Source organism: Protobothrops mucrosquamatus, unplaced genomic scaffold (genome assembly GCF_001527695.2).
Source record: "Protobothrops mucrosquamatus isolate PMUCROS unplaced genomic scaffold, P.Mucros_1.0 scaffold569, whole genome shotgun sequence".
In the NCBI taxonomy this organism is placed as follows: domain Eukaryota; kingdom Metazoa; phylum Chordata; class Lepidosauria; order Squamata; family Viperidae; genus Protobothrops; species Protobothrops mucrosquamatus.
In genome coordinates, this window is record NW_015386871.1 from 322,393 (window position 1) to 345,163 (window position 22,771).

General features: G+C 39.6%; 1 protein-coding gene across 1 annotated transcript in view; it reads left to right on the forward strand.

Annotated features, from left to right (window-relative positions):
* Window positions 1-21,046, forward strand: part of BAIAP2L2 (BAI1 associated protein 2 like 2) — a 25,377-nt gene extending 4,331 nt beyond the window's left edge. The window contains exons 2-14 of the mRNA XM_029284400.1: window positions 897-972; window positions 1,701-1,787; window positions 3,957-4,018; window positions 6,192-6,263; window positions 6,593-6,709; window positions 7,544-7,690; window positions 8,643-8,756; window positions 11,787-11,910; window positions 12,617-12,848; window positions 13,697-13,750; window positions 14,328-14,514; window positions 18,938-19,020; window positions 20,935-21,046. Of these exons, the coding sequence (XP_029140233.1) occupies window positions 897-972; window positions 1,701-1,787; window positions 3,957-4,018; window positions 6,192-6,263; window positions 6,593-6,709; window positions 7,544-7,690; window positions 8,643-8,756; window positions 11,787-11,910; window positions 12,617-12,848; window positions 13,697-13,750; window positions 14,328-14,514; window positions 18,938-19,020; window positions 20,935-21,007 (1,428 nt within the window). The 3' untranslated portion in view covers window positions 21,008-21,046. The remainder of the gene's footprint in view (window positions 1-896; window positions 973-1,700; window positions 1,788-3,956; window positions 4,019-6,191; window positions 6,264-6,592; window positions 6,710-7,543; window positions 7,691-8,642; window positions 8,757-11,786; window positions 11,911-12,616; window positions 12,849-13,696; window positions 13,751-14,327; window positions 14,515-18,937; window positions 19,021-20,934) is intronic.
* The last annotated feature ends 1,725 nt before the right edge of the window (window positions 21,047-22,771 follow it).

Genomic DNA, 22,771 nt, shown 5'->3' on the forward strand with positions numbered 1-22,771 from the left:
TCCCTGCACTGTGAATGTTTACATGTTATGTTCAATTAAACCATGGCAACATGTAATGTTTGTGTATTATTATTTTCAGCAGACTGTGTTTTTCTATTGTTGTGACTTAGATGACGTTCAGAGCACATTTTATGACCAATTCATGCAAAACTCTGCGTTATCCCAAGGGGTTCACATACTTTTTCTTGCAACTGTAACTCGGGGGGGGGGGGGGGGGGAGAGGGAAGAAAGTGTTGTATATACCCTCATTTGGCTGACTGGTAACATTGGATCCCAACATAGCACCACCTTATGTTGTCTGGCACCAATTTTCTTACAAATTTAGGCCAGTAACTGTGGTTAAGATATTTGCAGCTTAACATACTTTTAAACCTCATGGATGGCCCACTCGATTGATTGTCTATAGCAGTGGTGGCGAACCTATGGTATGGGTGTCAGAGGCGGCACTCAGAGCCCTCTCTGTGGGCACGCGCGCCGTCGCCCCAGTCCTAGGCCTTCAGCTGGGTTTTATAAAACCTTTTCGCTTTAGGCCTCCACTGCCATGTGCAAAAAAAAAAAAAGGTTCAATCAGTCAATTTCAACTTCTCGCGGGAAAAAAAAAGATCTTGCAAAGTTGAAATTGATTGATTGAACTTTTTAGTCCCACCCAGTCTGCCGTTACCACTGCAGCCACGCCCAGCCAATGGGCCACACCCAGCCAATGGGCCACACCCACCTGACACTCGACGATGCATAAGTGGGTTTTGAGTTGCAGTTTGGGCACTCGGTCTCTAAAAGGTTCGCCATCACTGATCTATAGAAAGCAATAATGCCTGACCTACATTAGTTTTCTTTAAAGAGACCCAGAAGTTGTATGTAAGATTGTTTTTATTTTTCTTCATGTGGATGGATAACAGAGCATCCTGGAACAGTTTAATCCAGCTTTGGAGAAGCTGCTATATCTGGGTAACAAGTATCTGCAGGCTTTTTATGGTAAGTACACAGGTAGCTGTATGTCTACTTGCTTACAGTCTGCAACCCTCTTTCTGACAATGTAGCGCACACATCTTGCCAATACTCCAAGATTCCTTGCAAAACTGGCTGTCCTCCTGGGCATAAACCTGATTGCACATTAAGTTATTTGATGCTATATAATGTCCTCTCTTTTTCACTTGCATGATTTGTTTCATTATTTCTTATGGTTCCTTGCTTTTAAAATAAAAATAAGCTACCCATAATCATTTGGAGTTGGGCAGCCATAACGTAGCAAACAACTACTATATCAGTATCTATTTAGTTTGGTAGAATTTCATATATACATGAGAGAGGGAGGTGATCTTTCTCACCACTCATGGATAGAGAAGAATACCTGTGCAGACAAATCCATCTGTATAATCAGATGCACCACAATCAATACTGTGCATACTGTAACGTATATAAGACATGCACAGCTTTGCATGCTCTGCTTGTGGATAACATGAAACTAATGGAATTTCCAAGCAGTTCTATTCTTTTCTTTGCCCAATACAAACTTCAAAAGATTTGCAGAGAGGCAGTTTGGGGCTGACCTTTGGCAGAGGAAAACCCAAGGAATGCATTTTTTCCTAAATGCTTTAATAATTGAAGAACAATTCTGAGAAAAATAAATTTTAAAAAGAGAAAAAGAATTCTCAGTCAAAAATACATTCAAATTGTCTTCTTTTTTAAAAAAAATCCTGCAGCATTATCTGAGGCAGCAGATGTATATTTTACAGCAATTCAGAAGATGGGAGAACAAGCTCTTCAGAGTTCTACTTCACAAATGCTGGGTAAGACATGGGTTTCCATGAGGTGATATATGATTGTATAATAATAATAATAATAATAATAATAATAATAATAATAATGATGATGATGATGATGATGATGATGATGATGATGATGGTGGTGGTGGTGGTGGTGGTGGTGGTGGTGGTGGTGGTGGTGGTGGTGGTGATGATGATATAATAGTAATATAATAATAGTAGTAGTAGTAGTAATAGTAGTAGTAGTAGTAGTAATGACAAAGTTGAAACTGTTTCACATCTAATCTAGGAGTGCAGCAAAATCGTGCAAACTGATTACAAAGCTAGACATGACTGAGTTGCTAAATTAATCCACTGGGCATTGTGTAAAAAATACGACTTGCCTATTTCCCAAAAGTCATGGGAACATAGGGTGGAAAAAGTTGTTGAGAATGAGAGGGTGAAGATCTTGTGGGACTTTCGAATACAGACAGATCGCCATTTGGAACACAACATGCCAGATATCGCAGTTGTAAAGAACCGAAGTGTACAGCTGATTGATATCGCTGTACCAGGAGATGCCAGAGTTGAAGAAAAAGAACTGGAAAAAATTACGAAATATCGCGACCTGGCCATCGAAACTACGCGATTATGAATGAAACGTGTAACAGTGATACCCATTGTCATCAGGGCACTGGGAACTATGTCCAAAAACTTTGCAAAATACATCAAGACTCTGCAGCTTCCTGCAATAACTCCAGCAATGTTACAAAAAAACTGCACTACTTGGAACATCTTACATTTTAAGGAGGTACCTGGTTGACACCTAGGATGCTGGTAGCAACCCGTGTCAACCATCAGCGCCAGCCAATTTGAATGTTCAGTTGACTGAGGTTCATGTCTAATGAATAAAAGATTAATAATAATAATAATAATAATAATAATAATAATAATAATAATAATAATAATAATAATAATAAGAAGAAGAAGAAGAAGAAGAAGAAGAAGAAGTAGTAGTAATAGAGGGGGCTAAATATACTATGCTTGCTAATCATGGGTTCAGCATGCAACAATATTTTGTGAGTTTATATCTAGATATTGATCCATCCTTTTCACAGTACACTCGTGTTTCAAACTGATATAATTCAATCTATGCAAGGACTGTGTAGCTGAGCTAGAATGCAGACTTGTATATCCAGATACGCTGATCAGTTTATTTCCTATTTTGGACCAGTTCAAACATACTCATCTGACTCACTTCTGCTTTTATGCGCAAGTTCTTAAAGTTCCTATTTTTTTTTAAAAAAAAAATTGTCTGACAAAATAAACAATGTATTTTATTTCTTAATTTTCATATATTTATTTATTTATTTTTTAAATCTGGGGTCAAATGCATTCAGATGTGTATTTTGAGTTGAGTTGAGAACTGCATGGGCTGTGGTGGCGCAGTGGTTAGAATGTAGTATTGTAGGCTAACTCACTGCTCACTGCCAGGAGTTGATTCTGACCTGCTCAGGGTTGACTCAGCCTTCCATCCTTCTCAGGTCAGTAAAATGAGGACTCAGATTGTTGGGGGAAATATGCTGGCTCTGTAAACTGCCTAGAGAGGGCTGTAAAGCACATTATATAACTATGAAGTGGTATATAAGTCTAAGTGCTATTACTGTTATGAAATTTGGAGAAGTATGAAATCTAGATAATTTACCTCTGGTCCAGATAATGCAGATCAGATCAGTAATACTTTTTACAATTATTTTTACAATTATTATTTAATATCTTTATTTTTTGTAACAAAACAATCTTTAATCTTAAAAACAGATAAAATTTTCAAACAGTTAAAAGGATAAACCAAAAATACAGAAAAAAGAAAAAATATTTTTTTTAATCACTGGTTTATCAATGAATTCACTATTATAAATAATGCAAGACATTATTGTAAGCTATCGCAGCCATAGTAATACATATTTCTGCATCCTTTGATTAGTGGAAAGTACAGTATTGCTTTTTTCAAAACAGACAGATCACAATTTTCTGATGATCATTCCTTGACATCTGGAATAACCATTTTTCCAATTTCCTCCCCCCACATGCTCAATAAATCACAATTCTTGATGAACAGTAACATTGGATGTATTTGGAGGTGCTACATCTTTTAGAATTCCCAGCCAGTGCCAGTAGAAAAATAATTAAATGATTTTTCTTTACCTCCTAAAGGTGAAATTTTGATACAGATGTCTGAAACCCAAATGCATCTGAACCGCAACTTGGAAATAGTTGTAAGTATCTTGGAGAAACTGCTATTAATATGCTACCATTGCTACTTTGTCAGGAGAACTATGACTAAAAGTTCTGTCAATTACGTTGTGACCATTTTAATGTATTTTTCTGTTGTCCTAAATAATTACTGAAAAGAGAGTTTATTTTCTTTCAGTTGCTTGCTACTCAGATTTTATTTATAGGAAGGTATGGGTGGGGGGGGGGGAATGTGCAGAAGTATACAGTTACATAAGGTATCTCTATTATAGTCTGGTCATATATGTGTGTCCTATATACTGTATTCTCAACCTAGTTACCTCTAGATATATTGCATTTCAGATCACTTAATCCCCATCTAGCATGATTAATGGCCAAAGGTTGATAATTTACACATACAATTAAAAAAGAGGAAATAATATCATGTTTGAAAGGTTGAATCTTATCTTCTTTTTTATTACCGTATTTTATAAGCCAGTCTAGCAGCCTTTCATGATGAAGGGTGGAAAATAAATACTTTACATTCCTAACTAAATACAATTATGCTTTTTAATTTGCACAACGTTTTGAACATGGTTATGTAGAGATTCTCAGCCAACAACGTGTTGTTGCCTGAATACAATACAGTTCACTCATACACATGTTTCCATCTAATATACCTCTAACATCCCTGCAAGTAGTCCTTACTCATTTGTTCATAAATACATTCAATAACCAAGGAAAATGCACACATCCTTATATTACTTATCACTCAGTGTTGAACTACTGAATGTTCCCTCACTTCAGTTTTATTCCAAATAATTTCATCATTGCTATTCTGAATTCCATTCCCTTTGTTGAAGGCTCCTTGTTTAATCCTTTTTACCCATTTCTGTAATATTTTTTTAAATCATTTCCATCAAAATCACTCTGCATTTTCTTTGCCTGTTTTCTCAATTTTACAAATACAATTACAAATATTTTTCTCTCATTTCATTCATTACAATAACTGTTTGCCAGTTATTTCTTTTATATTGTAAGTTCCGTATGCTTAGTCATCATTAGGTGAACCCAAAAACAGTGGCCCACCATCATGGCATTGGCCAAACAAAGTTTTCACCTGTTGCTATTTTGGTAAGATAAGGTATCACCTGAGTTATCAGTCCTAGTAATACTCATGCTACATGTATTTTTTCCCTTCTAGTTAGGTTTGACATGTTTTGATCACGGCGTACAGTTTTACATTATTTTATGCTAGGTAGTGGAGGAGAGGTTAAGATGCTGGGCTTGTTGACTAGAACGTTGGCAATTCAAGACCCAAGTATCACATGATGGGGTGAGCTCCTATTCTTGCCCCAGTTCCTGCCCAACTAACAGTTTGAAAGCATGCAAATGTGAGTAGGTAAATAGGTACTGCTTCGGTGCGTAGGTAACAGCACTTCGGGCCCCTTGCCATATAGTCATGCTGACTATATGTTCATGGGAATGTCTTCAGATAATGCTGGTTCCCTTGGCTAAAAAAAGGAGATGAGCACTGCCCCTTAAAATTGGACATAACTGGACAGGGGAAACCTTTACCTTTGGGTTTTTTTTAAATGCAAGGTAGTATCTCTAATTTAGACACTTCCTTGCAAGTCAACATACTCTACTGAAACGCACAAGAAACATTGGGCAAATGATTTCTCCATATTTTTCTAAGTGAAGAAAAAAAAACTCCAACAATAGAGTTGTAACAGCAGCACTATTACTGAAAAAGGCCCATGAGAATCCCCCTTTCGCCATACCTTCCCTTGGAATTTAACTGGAAAGTAGGAAACCAGGGAGACTGCAGGCAATTCAGGAGATGATTGCTCAAAAAATCCAGAACATTCACATGCAACACTGCTGATTTTTGTAAGCAGCATTAGTCATCAACTGATTTTCAGTGCACTACATATGCTATTTGATCATAATTGCAAATGTGGTCCCTGAGTTGCTGCTGTTCTATGTCTTGATTAATAGTGGGTCCTCTGGATGTTAGGCAGAAAGATGCTTGCTATATGGCTCTAATTAAGGAGCTGGAGGTGCCTGATGTAAGAGATACTTACTTAATAGATACTGATGTAATAGATAAAGTATGTCCTCTACCTACTGAATGTTGACCTCATCCCCATTTAATGCCCAGGTACGCTAGATGAGTAAGACATGATTTCTGACAATGCCTTCTTTTTTGAATAGGCAGAGACCTTCCATGTAGATTTATTGCAGCACATGGACAAAAACATGAAGCTGGATGTACAGTTTATTAACGTAAGAGCCAGACTGATCCTTGCCTGTTTCTTCTTAGCTTTCTCTCCTTATTCTCTACTGAACAGCCACTGTAGGTGCTCTGCCCCTTGAATTATTCTTATCTTTTAAAGTTGCTATGTATAATATACTAATGGCTGGGCCGAGCAAACAATTTATTGTTCATGAACCACACAGCTGTGTACACAATGGCTGGTACTTGATGTTAGATGGCCAGAAAATCTAACCAGCCATACCTATAGCCTTTGTAGCTACCACCATATTTATACTGTTAATTTTTTTCCTGAGTCCACAGTAAAGATTTTATTTATTTTAAACATGTTCACTTATAGGATAGTCGCCAACGATATGAGAAGGAATACCGACGTAGAGTAGCCAGTATAGATACATCCATGATGGACCTGCGGAGGATGGAGGGTCGTCGAGATAAAAATGTCTGGGAGCTGAAGGTAGGAATCAGGCTGTCTGGTCTGGTGTAAAGTGTAAAGTGGAAGAAGACTAGAGGATCCAGCTGTGGCAAACTAAATGCTTAAAAAAACAGTGGAATAATCCCAGAATATTGGATTACAATGGAGAGACTTTGGTTTAAATCTCCACATCCATAAAGTGCCCTGGATGGATGTATCCTTATAGGAAACTTTAGTGATTTTTTTTGAAGCTAAATTTGTTTCCTGAGGATTCTTTTCCTCTTTGTTTTTCAAAATAAAAAAATAGAAAGGATCTTGTTAGTTGCCTTGAGTTATTTTGAGAAACAGTAGGATGCCAGTGTAAATACATGTCTAAATCTGTCTCCAATTTCCCACAAAGATGGGTCATACATAATTCCTACCAGAGGATTCACAGGAGAGCTTCAAAAAAAATCAAGATGGCAACTACAAGTATATTATCACTTTTGTAGGTATGTTATTCATAGTCACCATCTTGACTTTGGACACCCTCACCAGGGATGTCACTATGCCCTACTCCTAAGTCTATTCCCTATGAAGCAAACATCAGGCAATATAATGGACTGTGAGAATAACCTTGGGAGACAGGAGGAAGAACTGTGGCCTAGATAGTGATCTGATAAATGAAATCTGAGTCTAAAAGGAGGTATTGGGTGGAAAAAGTATCTCAGAAGGGAATGGACCTTGTATTGCAATGATTCAGTGACTGCTGTAAAGGCCCAGTCAACTATAAAAACTCAACAACACCTGAGATCTTGAAATGATATTCCCTATTGGAGAACCTGGTTGACAGGGATTTCTTTTCTCCCCACCCTTTCTCTCTTTCCTTAACTCCAGGAGAACATGATTCATTTGCGTAATGAGCTGCAGGTTTTCATCAGTGAAAGCCAACAGGCTGCTGAGCTGGAGGAGAAACGCCGCTATCGCTTCCTGGCTGAGAAGCACCAGTTACTGTCCAATAATCTTCTCCAGTTCTACACCAAAGTGAGGAGTAGGGGAGGCAAATGTAACATGGGGAAGAGATGGAGACAAATGTGTGCATTGTCATAGCTTGGTTTTTATGTGAGATACTTTTATTTTGATTTTAAAAGGTCCTGGATATGGTATTTTCTGGTGGGAAGAGAGAAGGAGCAAGGACCTTAATATATGCTGTTTAAGTTAAATACAAGCATGGAATGTTTGTAGCATGAATGAAAATATGATGACATCTTAACAGGACAGAACCCCAAGCCCATATATTTAAATGATGCTGACCTTCTAGTTCTCTTTGAAATGGGTCAAGGAACAGTGAAATAACTTAGAATGTAAAAAGTGAAGGAGAACCCAGTGGCCAAATAGTGCAGACTTTTTAATTCCAAAACAAGGTGCCGGCCCCTTTTTGTGATGGCAAATGCTTGTCCGTCACTAAAATTGTTGAGTTTCAACCTGGGTAACTTCAAAAGTTTTGAATCCTGGTAAATGAATTGAAAGGAAAAGAAGAAAAAAACAGTGTGCAAAATAAAAATAAAGATACCTACAAATCACAAGGTTAACATTATTGATTGTCTGACATTATTTATTTTTACATTTGAGAGTATTTATATCTGCCATTCTGCTCCTGGGCACTCAAGACTGGAGCACTTTGAAGGGGGTCTGCAGGCAGATCAAAAAGTCAAGAGGGCCATAATAACCATGTGATTAACCTCAACCTTTTAACCTCACCCTACTCCTTCCTGGAGAACTTCTGCTCACTTTAACGCAACAAGAATGCATTTCAAATGTGTTCTTTTGGTACAGCATATTTTGGAATATTTTAAATCTCCTACAGCTTTTTACAGTAATATTCCGGTTGAAATCTCTTTTTATTAGCCCTATTAAAACTCTGCAACTGATGACTCCTTTCTCTTACCTGTCTTCAGATGAATGAACTAATGTTTTAATTAATTTCCTTCTGAAGGCTCGGACCCTCATCCTGAACAAGGCACCACTGTGGAAAGAGGAATTGGAGGCCTCTCACAATCCTGTGCAGACACCCCCCTCTGGCCGTCTCACTCCTACTCATCTTGAAAATGTAAGAGAAAATGGAGTAACGGAGCTCTCTGGGAAGGGAGGGTGCTTCAAATGAATGACTTTTAGGATAGAATTAGCAAGGAGTGGAGACCATAGTCTCCAACATCACATCAATATGAACAATCCCCAATACTCGAATTTTTGTGCAGCTACTTTCACTCCAATTCCCTTCACCTACTGCAGTTCAGAGGCACCTGGACCTGTTTTTATCCATGTGCAGAATGTCTGCAGTTCATAGACAGCACCTTCATCCAATTCATACACCAGCTCAATTTAGCCACTAGAAGACAGAGCAATTATTGGAGAATCAGTCAAACAGTCCCCATTCTTTCTATTTCAAATGCGATGCTTGTCACAGTTCTCCCCACTTTCTGTGAAATGATAAATAACAAAAAGACAATCCAAAGCTTAAGGAAAGGCAAAAAGAGCTTCAAGCATTCATCTGTCTTGCAATCTATGAATTTATCCTCTTGTATCTGTGTTTATGTACTTTGTGAGTGCAGTTGGGCAGATTGCTTTGGGAAATTATATCTGCTTCATCTCCTGATGCAAAAGTTCATCAGTGCCTGCCAAAGTTACATGGCGGCTTTCATATTACTACAACACTACAGGAAGTCCTCAACGTATGACCACAATTGTGCCCAACATTTCTGTTGCTAAGCGAGACAGTTGTTAAGTGAATTTTGCCCCATTTTATGATCTTTCCTGCCAGAGTTGTTAGGTGAACCACTGCAGTAACACAGTCGGTAAGTGAATCTGGATTCCCCATTGACTTTGCTAGTCAGAAAGACACAAAAGATGATCACATGACCCCAAGTATACTGCAACCGTCATAAATATGAGTCAGTTGCCAAGTGGCTGAATTTTGATCACGTGACCACGGGGATGCTGCAATGGTTGTGTGAAAAACGGTCACTTTTTTCAGGGCTGTTGTAACTTTGAATGGTCACTAAATGAACTGTTGTAAGTCGAGAACGACCTGTATTTCAAGGCTTATTCTGGGCTTGGCTGGGACTGAGAGAAACATGAATTATGAAGTGGAGGAGACAGCGAGCCCACTCAGAAATCAGGGACCTTTGGATACTGAAAATGTGCACGTGTGATGGAAGTGCTGAGGAATCAGAATCTTTGAAGATTTAATGAATCTTGTAGCAATTTTGTGTCTGCAGACATGCATTGGTCGGAGACTTAAAAAGTGATCTATAGCCCTCAAAATCTTCAGGATATTACAGTCTGTGCAATTTTATTAGCATATCTTAAAAAGAGGAAGAACCTATAAAACCAAATGATTATTGGACTAATAAAAATGCTTAGAATGTTTCACATACAGAAAATAGATGGTTTGGAGAAAACATGATATGAAATTATGGTTAGTGTGGATATTAGTGTGCTCCTTTCCTCCTAAAAATATAAGTTGCTTGACAGTTGATTCAAGGGGAGCAGGAGGTCAGGTGTCAAGGGAGCTGAGGTTCCCAAAGGGGGGCTTTGGATAAGTCTCTTAATCCAGCAAGGAGGCAGCCAGCTTTAAAACTTGCTTTATGCTCCCTTGAAGTATCTACATCTAGTTGTATGTAGGTTCTTCTGTTAGGTCACTGCTTTTCTCAGCCTCAACCAAAAGCGGTTAAGAATAATACTGTAGGAATGCATGGTAACTCCGCAGCATCTGAAAAATTGAACTCTAACCCTAAATTATTTTTGCAGGATATTAGGTACAAAGCAAATGAGGGATAGTGTTGAGAAATGAGGCTTTTCTTGCTTTTCAGTATTTTTTTTTACCCACACAAATTGTTGCATAGGAATTCCATGGACAATGAGACAGAAATATAAAAGAGTTAATTAGGCAAGAGTTATATGCGTATTGCTCTGTGATCATATACATATTTTTAATGTTCATTTATATTTCTTTTACTGGGATATAGTAGGGGGAGAGAGATATAATGCACACATACAAATGCTGTTGATGCTCCTGAGCTTCTTGGTTCTTTCCCAAATAATTATATTTATAAATGTAGCTTTTAGACATACAAATGAATTATAGTACCTTTTTGCACATGTAACCGTGTTAATTATTAAATCATAAGTTTATATTTTATAAGCTCATTTTACTTAGATGATATTTAGACAACCAAGTAGCAACTGTAGCAATAAAAGGGTGAGCAAAATCACTTTGTAGTTCGTTATTTGGTGATATTGAACTAGATTTAGCCATATCCTAGTAGAGTTAGGAGTTTCCTGTACCGAAAGAAATAATAATCTTCACATCCTGTTTTCTCATTGATCCATTTTCTAAACCTTGCTTACTATATATGACTGTGCATCCTAATTTTCTATCTTGGTATTTGTAGAATTGTTAAAAAAGAATAGGGCAGTGATGGCGAACCTTTTAGAGACCGAGTGCCCAAAAACTGGCCCCGCCCCCGCTCCACCCCCTGCCCTGCCCCCGCCCCGCCCCCACCCCGTCCCCCATCCCACCTGCCCGCAAGGCCACTCACTGTCTCCAGGGCCCACTGCAGATCGCCCATGCAGCCCAGCAGCGCCATGGCCACGCCCTCTGCCCACGCCCCGCAGCATCAACTGTGTGGGATGGGGCATGAGGGCAGAGTCTTGTCTACGCTGCCTGGCTGCCATGTCCTTGGCTGTGCTGCTCCGTGTGGGGGTCATGGGGGGAGGCGAAGCTGGGGCAACAGCACGTGTGCCCACAGAGAGGGCTCCGAGTGCCGCCTCTGGCACGCGTGGAATAGGGAATTTATTTTTCCGGCACTAATGGAGAAGTATATGCATAATTCAGTTTAAATTATATATTAATTATATTAGTTAACAATCATTTAATTTTAAATTATAATTTAAATATCTTTAAAATAATTGAAGAACATAAAGGAAATGGTGGGCCTAAACCTCCTAGTCCAGACCAACAGAAGATATGGCAATTTTGTGTGTAAGAGGATCTCAGTCACTGCAATTGGAACTTGCTTTCTTGAATGCTTTTCTGGAAGGATTCACTCTCGCTGTCCTTCTTTTGCTATAACTCCAGAGGTTGCCAAGCGATTTTGGTCCACTCATGGCAGGACAGAGCTTCTTCCAGGAGACTGTACAGATGGTGCCATCCTTTCAGCCAGAAACAAAAAGGAAAACAATGCCAAGAACTCCCTCACTTGGTAAAACTGTAAAGGGATAATGTAGGGATTAAGGGATTAAGAATCTCTGTTAAGACACGTTTGCTACAGATGCCTGTTGTGAGTGAAATAATGGACATTTGTATTTATTCTAGTCAGTCTGTCAGGATGTAAATTACCTTACAGCATTATTGTGAGAATCAAACAAAGCAATTTGGGTTTACATAAAAAATGAATATAATTAAAGCAATTGTGACAAATGAATTGTACTTATTTACTTATCAAATTTACATACAGTAGCTGCCTGTCTCATCAGAGGACTCTGGGCTGCACACAATAATCAAATAAAGCAACAATATAATATCAATCATAAAAACAATCATCATAAAATTATGAACAAGCATTATCATTTTTTAAAAGAAGATAGAGTATAAAAACCACAAAGAGAATAAGTATAGCAACCACATATCACTCACATTAGGGGAGCCACCTTTAATGTCTCTGGTTCTCTAGGATTCCCAAGTCTGTTGGCATAACCAAGTCTTGAGAATGTCCTGGACATTAACAGAGATGGAACTCATTTAACTTCTGGGGCAGAAAGTAAGGAAGACAGACAGTAAACAGTTTTGCCTCAGGTGGCATCTTATGAACCAATCATTATGGAATTTGGATCTCTTTTGGAGCAGTAGCAGGACTTTGCAGCAGCAGAGTAAGTTAATGAAGAGTTTTGGTCTCTCATATGTCACAGGCTCTGCTTCTCCTGGCTTTTCTCGCTCTAACTCCTTCGGAGAACAAGCAGCAACGAGGGCAGAGGCTGATAGTAAAGAGGGGAACCATCTGCTCAAAGTGCTAGCAATTATGCCTCATGTCACGGGTTCAAACCAGACTCTTTTGCCATTTGGCCCTGGAGATGTGGTTACTGTCCTCCTACCAGAAGCTCAGAATGGCTGGCTGTATGGCAAGTTGGAAGGCACATCAATGTAAGTCTGAACAGATTTATTTTTGTCAGGTGGGGTTGGGTGGCAGATGGTAAACTTTGATGCAGCTTCCAGATCTCCTCACAAGGTAGCCACTATGCAGTAATTGGTAATGGGACAGAAGGCTGAAATTATTAAATATAATTATGTTTTATTTAATTTTATTTGTTGCTTAATGAAAAGAAGGATTAGGGGTGATATGATAGCAGTGTTTCAATATCTAAGGGGCTGCCACAAAGAAGAGGGAGGTTGAACCTAGTCTTCAGAGCACCTTTAGGTAGGACAAGAGGCAATGGATGGAAATTAATCAAGGAGAGAACCAACCTAGAACTAAGGAGAAATTTCTTAATAGAACAATTAATCAGTGGAGCAACCTGCCTCCAGAAGTTCTGAATGCTCCAACACTGGAAGTTTTTAAGAAGAGACTGGACAACCATTTGTCTGAAATGGTATAGGATTTCCTGCTTGAGCAGGGGGTTGGACTAGAAGACCTCCAAGGTCCCTTCCAACTCTGTTATTCTGCTTTATTAAAACAATTAGTGTTTTTGTATGTAAAACAATGGTGAGTCAAATTATATTTTTGAAAATTCTGGAACTTTATAGCATTAAAAATTTTCAAAAGCTTTGCTCAAAATTGTCCCTCTTGCCCTAAAAGCCTAAATCAAAATTTTGCTTTAAAAATCATATAAATATACTATACTATCATATAGATTTGCTATTTCAGCATTGTATAAGACATAAAAAAGAATATAAATTTTATTCTTGTAATTCAATTTTAATGTAAATTTATGTCTAAATTTTCTCCTGGTTCCACATCAAAAGTGACTCCTGCCTTGTGCCTTTGATTTCAGGAGTGGCTGGTTTCCTGAAGCTTTTGTAAAGTCTTTGGAGGCATCAGCCCCCAGGTACGGTACTCCCAACCTGAATTGTGTTATGTGGTGAAGTTTAGGAGACATGTTAGATTAAGAAAACTTGGCTAATGAGCTTGAATGAGTAGCTGTCTTACCTCTTCTCATGTATTGCTATACCACTTCAATCTGAAGTTTCCACTCCGTTGAGTTGACACAAAATGGAATTTGTAACCAAGCCCATTTCAGATGCCAGCTTGTGAAAATTCAAACTGACATTCACTCCAGAATGAGACAAGACAGTAAGCTTCAAATCTTGGCTAAAGTGTAGTGTGGGAAAGGGGGTAAACTGGGAAAGGTTTGACCAACATGGAGTATTATAGAACCATAACCTAATACTGGGAGTGTTCAGGTTCAAATCTTCCCTCAGTCCTAAAACTATTTCCAATTGCAGATTACTGCATATTAACTTGTACAAATTACTGCATATTAACTTTGTGATGATACAATAAGGGAATGGGGGAAGAGAAATAGGTATATTCCAGTTAAGTGGCAGGATGTTTGGAGGCTAAGTCCAAATAAAATGGTATGTTTACTCATTTCCTTGTCAACTTTTTTCTCCTTTCTTGCTTAGAGGTTTCTCCCTGAGGAGCAGCCGTAGTGTGGACAATCTTCTAGGTCAGTCTACTGCTTCAGTGCCAGATGATTATTGGCAGAAATCCAGTAGGCCTCAGTCTCCAGTATCTTCTAAGTCTTCGGTGAGAGCCGGCACTCTTCCAAACAGCATATCTAATGCTGCAACTCCCAATGTGGGCTCCAAGGTAAAGTTGTACATTAATGAGTAGTATTTGAGGATCTTTTCAGGACTCCAGATTTATTCATGGATCAGTAAATTTGGATGGATGATGGTTTGCAGCAGACATCCTCAACCTGGCCTTCCAAAAGGGTTAAAATGCATCCTGGTTGGAAACTCTGGTAGTTTGGCCCCCAACACCAGGTTGGAGAAGCTTATTCCATAGAGATCTTTCTTACACTGTTTGGTACAGTGGAAGAGTTGGCTTGTGGTCAGATCATATGATTTCCTATGATTATTTAAAATGTGCTAGAACCAATCCAGTGGCAGCTGCATTGTAAATAAGGACAATCATATGGTCACCCACATTTTTTTTAAATTGGAGCACAACATTATGGAAAACAAACACAACCTGGGCAACATTTTTGAATTGTCCTAAGTTGGAGTAGGTGTTTTTGGCAACCACTGTATTGTAAAAAATAGCCTCCTATTGTTTACTTCTCCCTCCAGCAGCAAACAGCTCTGCAGCTAGCTTGATGATGATTATGAGTCTGAGTAGGGCAAACCTTTGAGCAAGACAAGGTCTTGCTGGGGACAAATAGCTTATGATGGGAAATGTTTTTACTGGCCCTTCCTTGTGCTCTCCTACAGGAAGAAGTGGGTGGGTAAGGTAGACCTAATCATTTCTGATCAGCCCATATTAGCTTATTAGAGATGTTAGATGTTACTTACTAGAGATTAGAGATGCACGAGTAGAAATTAGGCCATGTATCAAAGGATGTAGTTACACATTTAGTAGAGTTTGGTGTACAAAAATAATTACTCATCTACTGTATGTGGCATGCCTGTCTGCCCTGGAGTGAAAGTGGGGCAGTAACGTAAGTATCCAGTTCAGGATAAGGTACTTCCAGAGTTTGAGGGCACAGCAAGTGATGCCTGATCATATCCCAAAGGTTGTAAAGTGGTGTTACAACATATACTCACTGGCATGCCTGCAATTAAACTGAAGATCAGGCTTGGGAGGGATATAAGATAGCCAATTAGATTATGAACCCCACCAATTGAGGAAAAGAGAGCGACTGCCTTAAAATAATATTTTAATATGAGCTCTTTATTGGACCCAATGCATAAAATACCCATTGCACTGAAGACAATAAACATGGGCATTTATTGAAAACACAATTAATACTTGCAGGGAGAACACCCCCACACAACGGTCCCACAAGAAGTAGCAGGCATGCAAGAGGTGGGAAGGCAGAGTTTATTAGTTACTCCTTGCTGTGGTCTAAAATGAAAATTGCTTCCTTAAAGCTGCTATTTCCACGAAGGGACAAATCTTGCATGTTAGTTGCGTTCACACCTAGTTTGACCCCAAATGGTTAAGGAATTTCCCTTTTCACGCCCAGTGAACTCTGTCTGTCATAGTCTCACCGTAGCCTCCCACAACTTCTCCAATTCCTCTTGATATATTAATTTACAGTCCCTACTATGAGGAAGTTTTCAGTCTTCTTTGGAGCTGTTGTTCTCCTTCCTTTTTTGTGTAGAAGCATAATAACCTATCCTTCCTTGCAATTCATCCATATCAATTTTGGTCCTCTGCTCTTCTGCCCCACCAGGAGAGTCTCAGTCACTTCTCTTTCCCTTCTTAGGGTCCCTTCAGTTCTCTCCTCTTCTCCATGACATCCCAGCCTGATTTCTGGTGGCTCCGGGGCAGCAGCTCTTTCTGCTAACAGTAGGACCCTTGAGTGGTGAACATGGACTGGGATGGTGGTGATGGGAATGGGCCAGCTGGGAAGATGTCTCTTCCTTGGCTTTCTTTTTGGGTTGGGCACTTTGGGGTACCTCTTCCAAAGGGGTTTGATTTATAAAACAATGCTAGTTTTATGGTGGTCCCTGCCTCCAGAAATGAAAAACAGTGTTGTTGTTTACTGTTTGCTGTGGATTGAGAATTAGGCTGTGTTCACACGAATGGTTTAAAAAATGTGCTTCAATGTTCTTTAACTCTGACACGAGGAAAGCAACCTTTGAACTATCTATTTTACACTCCATTGTTGCTGGAAGCCACAGAGAGTAGAACGTTTGTTGATGGTCTAGAGTAATATTTCTCAACTTTGGCAGCTTGAAGATGTAGGGACTTCAACTCCTAGCATGCCGGCTGGAGAATTCTGGGAATTGGAGTCCATACATGTTCAAGTTGCCAAGGTTGAGAAACACTGGGATATTGATAGGAAACATCCTCAAAGCTTTTCCTTCTAAAAATCAGTTTATGACTGATCCCGCTGATGGCTACTATGTAAATGGGCAACTCCACTCCACCTAGGATGTGATCATAAAATACATCCTGGGTTCCTCAAAGTTTGGGTACTCACTTTTTTCTTTAAAAGAGGAGTTTACATTGCCCACATTGAGCGCTTTTCTCCAGGACTTGCAAGTGCTTCTGTGGGTAATTTTTCTTGGGATCACAAGGAAGGTCACGCCTCACCCATCATGGGCTGTGTCATCCTTCGCACCTGCTGTTTAGAATTCAACACTGATCCATGGATCTGAAAGTGATGCATTTAGACTCGTGCGCCGTTTGACCCCATGAATATGCTCATCTGATCATTGAAGGAATTCTGTGATTTCTTCAGATAACTTCAGCTAACGTGTATGATGGGAAGGAACACGTCAGACTTTTCTGTTTCCATCTTAGCATATGTGAACGCTCCATAGACAAGCGCTTCTCTCTTAAAAATGAAAAGGTCCCCTTTCCTGTTCAGACCTCACAGCGAATAAATTTTAAAACTTTGCAAGTTCTGAAAAGAGGATTTATATTTCTTTATCCAGCTTTTTAGTCAAGGAATATCTATTAAAAGACATGCCAGCAGCAAAGCTGGAAAACACCGCAGCTGTAAGACCTTGAAAAGCAGTTGCCCAAGAAGGAGCAATCTGATTAAAACCACCCATTCTTCTGGAATGGGCAGCTTGCAATGTATTTAAATAACAATAGGTTTTACAGGTCCATAACATACTTAAGCACAAAAAAGTATTACACTACACACACTATGTATATTGTATAAAATTGAAAGAAGCCCAAAATCTTCAGTGCACACATTGGAAAAGCCATTACCAAAGTATCCAGTGCTGTTCATGTGAACATATCCTTGGGTGTAGTGAGTTTTTCTGAAGTGTGTATATGCATCTCAACAAAGCGAAAAACAAGAAGGAAGTTGCTCACATAACCAAATCTCTCCACATGACAAGCCAATATTTCTGGCTCACCTGTGTTGTATGTGAAACCATCCTTAATTTAATCTGTCATTTAAAAAATACCAAGCCCATATGAAGTTTGCACACCATCCAGAAATTCCTGCTTTACTGTGTCCCATTCTCCTGTCTACATGTCTTTCAAGGAGAAAGGGTCCTTTGTGCCTTCGTATTCCCCTTGTAAAGAACAGCTTGGGTTTTTGTTTGTTTTTCCACGTGAATTGCCAGATGTACACAAAACAAGAAAATGGATCGGGCAGGTGTGTCCAAGTAATTATTTTTATTTCCTTCTTCCGTATGATGGTGTGGAAGTGGCCTTAGAAAATTAAAGACCAGTTTCCTCCTTCCTTTAAAAAGTGCTCTACATCAGGGGTGTCAAACTCAATTTCATTGAGGGCCGCATCAGCATTGCGGTTGCCCTCAGGAGGCCGGGTGGGTGTGGCCAGGGTGGGTACGGCCTACTGGGTGGGCGTGGCTGGAGTGGGTGTGGCCTATTGGGTGGGCCTGGCCAGCTTTACATCGTTCGATTCAAGAGTGCCTATGGGGGCCTGGGCAGGAGTGGGACAGATCTGAGGGTCTCTGGCAGAAGGGGGTGGGACCGGAGCAAGCGCCAAGGCATGGTCCATTTCTTCATTCCTCACAAAGGGTGACACCTCCCAAGGATGCACCCAGGGGGCGGGGCCGACACGGCAGGGGCTGGTTCCTCGCTGTTTCCAGACGGCCTTGTGGAGCTAAGGCTGAATGCGTTTCAGCATAGATGGCCACCACAAAATTGTACATTGGCTCCCGGTCGGCCTGGGCCAGGGCCAAGGCAGCAGGGGCCGTTCCCTCACTGTTTCCAGGATGGCTTCGCGGGCCACATGAAACCACTTCACGGGCCGCATCCGGCCCCCGGGCCTTGTGTTTGACATGTCTGCTCTACATCTTTCCAAAGATGAGGAAGGTCACCTTTCTACTCAAGAAAGGTCCCATGGTCCTAAAGCTGGGGCTTAGGTGGATTGGAGATGTGGGCTGTTCATTTGCCAGACAGCTGGAAATGAAGATGGCTTGAGCAAAGTGTGTGATTAAATGAGTCCAGGAACAGAGTCATATTGCGGATCCTTTGAGCCAAAAATAGACTGGCCTCCTAGAAAAGCAGTTCTGGAGTCATATGTGTGTATGCATTTGCTGTGTTATTGCTTTTTTGTCTTCTGAATATTTATAAGGGGATTTCCTCCCAGCTTCACCATACTTTTGATTTATTGCAGAATCCAGCAAGATGGGATCATCCTCCAGAGCTCTTCCCCAGGTACATTTTCTCTAAATTTGAGCGTGAATCAATGCTGTCCATTTTTTTCTTGAGTCATTTATTAAGACTCAAGAAATAAAAGCCATCTTCCTAAATACACTTTTTATATCTGATGATGGTTAAAAATTCTGCCTTCATACTATTGCAAATGCAATTACCTTGAAGTAAACCAGGATTTAGATCATTCTAAATTATTATTTATTTAGATAGAGTCGGTTTAATATCTTGGCTTCTTTCAAAAAGGGAGGAATGGAGAGATTGAATACACATGCAGCAGACTTGTTCAGGTCAGCCAAATTGCACCAATGTCTATTTAATGAAAAACCATAGCTTCATTTTGCAAATTAATTTTATCTTAGTTTTTAAGAACTATTTCAGAGCTTGACTGGTGCAAGTCATTTTGCTATTTGAAAGTGAAGCAAAAGATGGGGCTATGATCCAAGGCAGCCAAGAGGCAAAAAATAAAATTAAAAATTAAAATTTCCACATGTCTTTCTCCCTTCATCTAACAACAACATTTTATTAAGAATAAATGAAAAATCTCACAAACATACTGTCTTTTAAGTAAAGGTCGCCTGCTCTGGAGTGCTAAAATCTGGATGGCCATTAGAATGAAGCCAACATTTTTGTGTAATTCTCTGCTGCCACCTCGTGGCTGTCTAGTCTTTGGTAGCTGGAAGCACCTATATCTTGCTGCCAGCCTTATAATATTATTGGCATGTCACAATTATCTTTCTACAACATCAAAACCCTTCATGGATCCCCTCTCCCTGCATCCTCCCGTTCATCCTGATCTACTGAAGATCGTCTCCAAGTTCCTTCTAAAATGAAAGTGGCCTGCAACAGAACAATTAGCCTCATACTTCATTTAGGGATCACCCTCCTTAAACATAAGTGTCCTGGCCCCACTTTCAGTCTTTTTGGATTGTATTAAGCCTTTTTTTTAAGTGAGTTTTTTAAAATTAGCCTGCTCAGACTTAGCCTGCTGTATATTTTTTATCTTCTGTCCTATTAAGGCTATGGTTTTGCTGGTGATTTTAATACTTCTTGGCATAACTATTTATTATATTTGTTCACTCTCTTGGAAGCTGCTGGATGAAGGGTACTGTACCACGGCTATAGGATTGCATTGTAAACGATTTATATGTCATGTTTTGCACTCCATTGAAAGAATAGGCGAGATCAAATGTACCATTGTTTTGCATATGTATACGTTATACTTTTATGTTGTGGGTTTTCTTTTGTAAAAAATAACCAGAACCACTTTCACCTGTTTTCTAAACAATTGTATGGCTTGAGACTTGCTTGGTAAGAACATCGGTTGTTGTTAGATCATTCTTTAGCCTGAGAAATTTGGGGTGTTGAAAAGAGACATGGTTGACACAATAGCAATGTTCCAATATTTGAGAGGTTGCCACAAAAAAGAGGTCAATCTATTCTCCAAAGCACCTGAAGGCAGGACAAGAAGTAACAGATGGAAGCATAATAGAGAACCAATCTAGAAATAAGGAGAAATTTCCTATCAGTGAGAACAATTAATCAGTGGAGTGGCTTGCCTTCAGAAGTTGTGGGTGCTCCATCACTGGAGGTTTTTAAGACAACAACATTTGTCTGAAATAGTATAAGGTCCTGCTTGAGCAGGGGGTTGGACTAGTCACTAGAAGATCTCCAAGGTCTCTTTCAACTCTGTTATTTTATTCTAAATATGCATCAGGGAAACCTTGAGCACTTACAAGCATTTCACAGCCAGCTGGTTTATAAAAGCCACAGCGGTCTCCAGGAGGACTGGGTCACTGATACATTTCTTACACTTTACTGCAGCATTTTTCAAACTTGACAACCTGAAGATGTGACATTATCTTCTGTTTTAAGATGGCCCCAGTGATTGAATTTATTTCCTTTTTATCCTTTTAGAGGTACCAACCCATTTGCCACCGTCAAGCTGCGTCCGACTATGACTAATGATCGATCAGCACCAATCATCTGATGAAGATAATTTCATCATAAGACTTATGCAACCATGTTATTGTTCGTTTTTATTGTTATTTTTTCCTCTAAAAGATTTCAGCTTGTTTTCCAAGCTTGTTTGTTTTCTTGCAAACATTTCATTACCCTAATTAGGTAACATCATCAGTGCTGGTAAGGAGTGCTGTTCTGTGGTCTGTTTATATTCTTTTATCTTGCCTGTCTCCTCTCACAAGAGACAGCCAACACTCCATAACTTTCCACTACAGTGTCTTCAAACAATGAGGGATGTGTCTATAGATGAGGACGAAATCATGGTTTCATTTGATGTCACAGCCTTGTTCACATCTATAGATCCAGAATTAGCCAAAGAATCCATGATTGTGTTGCTTCACAGCATACCTGACTTAATTGAATACAGGAAGATCAAAACATCCAGGATTATGGATCTCATAAACCTCTGCTTAACTACATACTTCCAATTTGATGGCCAAATTTACCAACAAATTAAAGGGATACCTATGGGATCATCGCTTTCAGGACTTATAGTGGAGGTCGTCATGCAATGTCTAGAAGCCATAGCACTTCCACAAATACAACTGAAAATATGGGTCAGATATGTAGATGACACCTTCACCATAATAAAAAAGGAACAATTAGAGAACACCCACAGAACCATCAATAACATTGTAAAGGAATCCAGAGAAGAAGAAAACAACTCACTATCCTTTTTGGACATCCTGATCAGCAGGGACCACAATGACAAACTAGAAACGCAAGTCTACAGAAAAACCACCTATACTAACCAGGTGCTCCACTACCAAAGCAACAATTCCACCTCCCTCAAGAGAAGCTGTGTAAGGACTTTATTTAAGCAAGCCCAAACACACTGCAGCAACTCAGAACAGCAGAAAAAGGAAATGGAGCATCTATACAACACATTCCAACAAAATGGATATCCACGCAACTTCAGCAAAAAGTCCTTGACCACTCAACCCAATACAGCACAACCAACACAAACCCTAAAAAGAATTGCACTGCCATACATCAAGAATACTGTATCTCAGAAACCACAAATAGACTGCTACAACCACATGGAATCAGCATAGCACACAAGCCAACTAAAGCCCTTCAAAACATCCTAAGCAAACCAAAAGACCCAGCAACTCCAGAAGAAAAAAAACAGGAGTCATCTATGTACAACATACAATGTAAAAACTGCAACAACCACAACAAACAGGCAGAAGACTGGCAGAACACACTCATGAACACCAACTGGCAGTCAAAAGGCATGATGAATTTTTTTTTAATTTCACAACATATAGACAGATTTAACCATAGTTTCAATTGGGGAAAATGTGACAATCCTAGAACAGGCCAAATCCAAAATGCCAGGGAATACCTAGAAGCCTGGAACTCTGACAAATCAGCCATCAATAGACACATAGACATTAACAACATCTATAGACTATACAAAAGACAATCAACCAGCCCAAAAGGGGAAAGGACTCCAGCATTTCTCCACCAGTAATCAGCACTCAGATCAGCATAGATTAGCTCCAAGGTCAACTTCAGACCAACAATCAAGTAAGCAATAGCCCAATCAAGAAACTGCCAAAGAGCCATTAATAAACAGCCCAATCAAAGAATCCCTAAGACAGGCAAGACTCCAGAATATAAACTGACAGCAAACAGCACTCCCTACTAGCACTGATGATGTTACCTAGTTAGGATAATGAAACGTCTGCAAGAAAACAAGCAAGTCAGTGAGCACCAAGCACCGCTC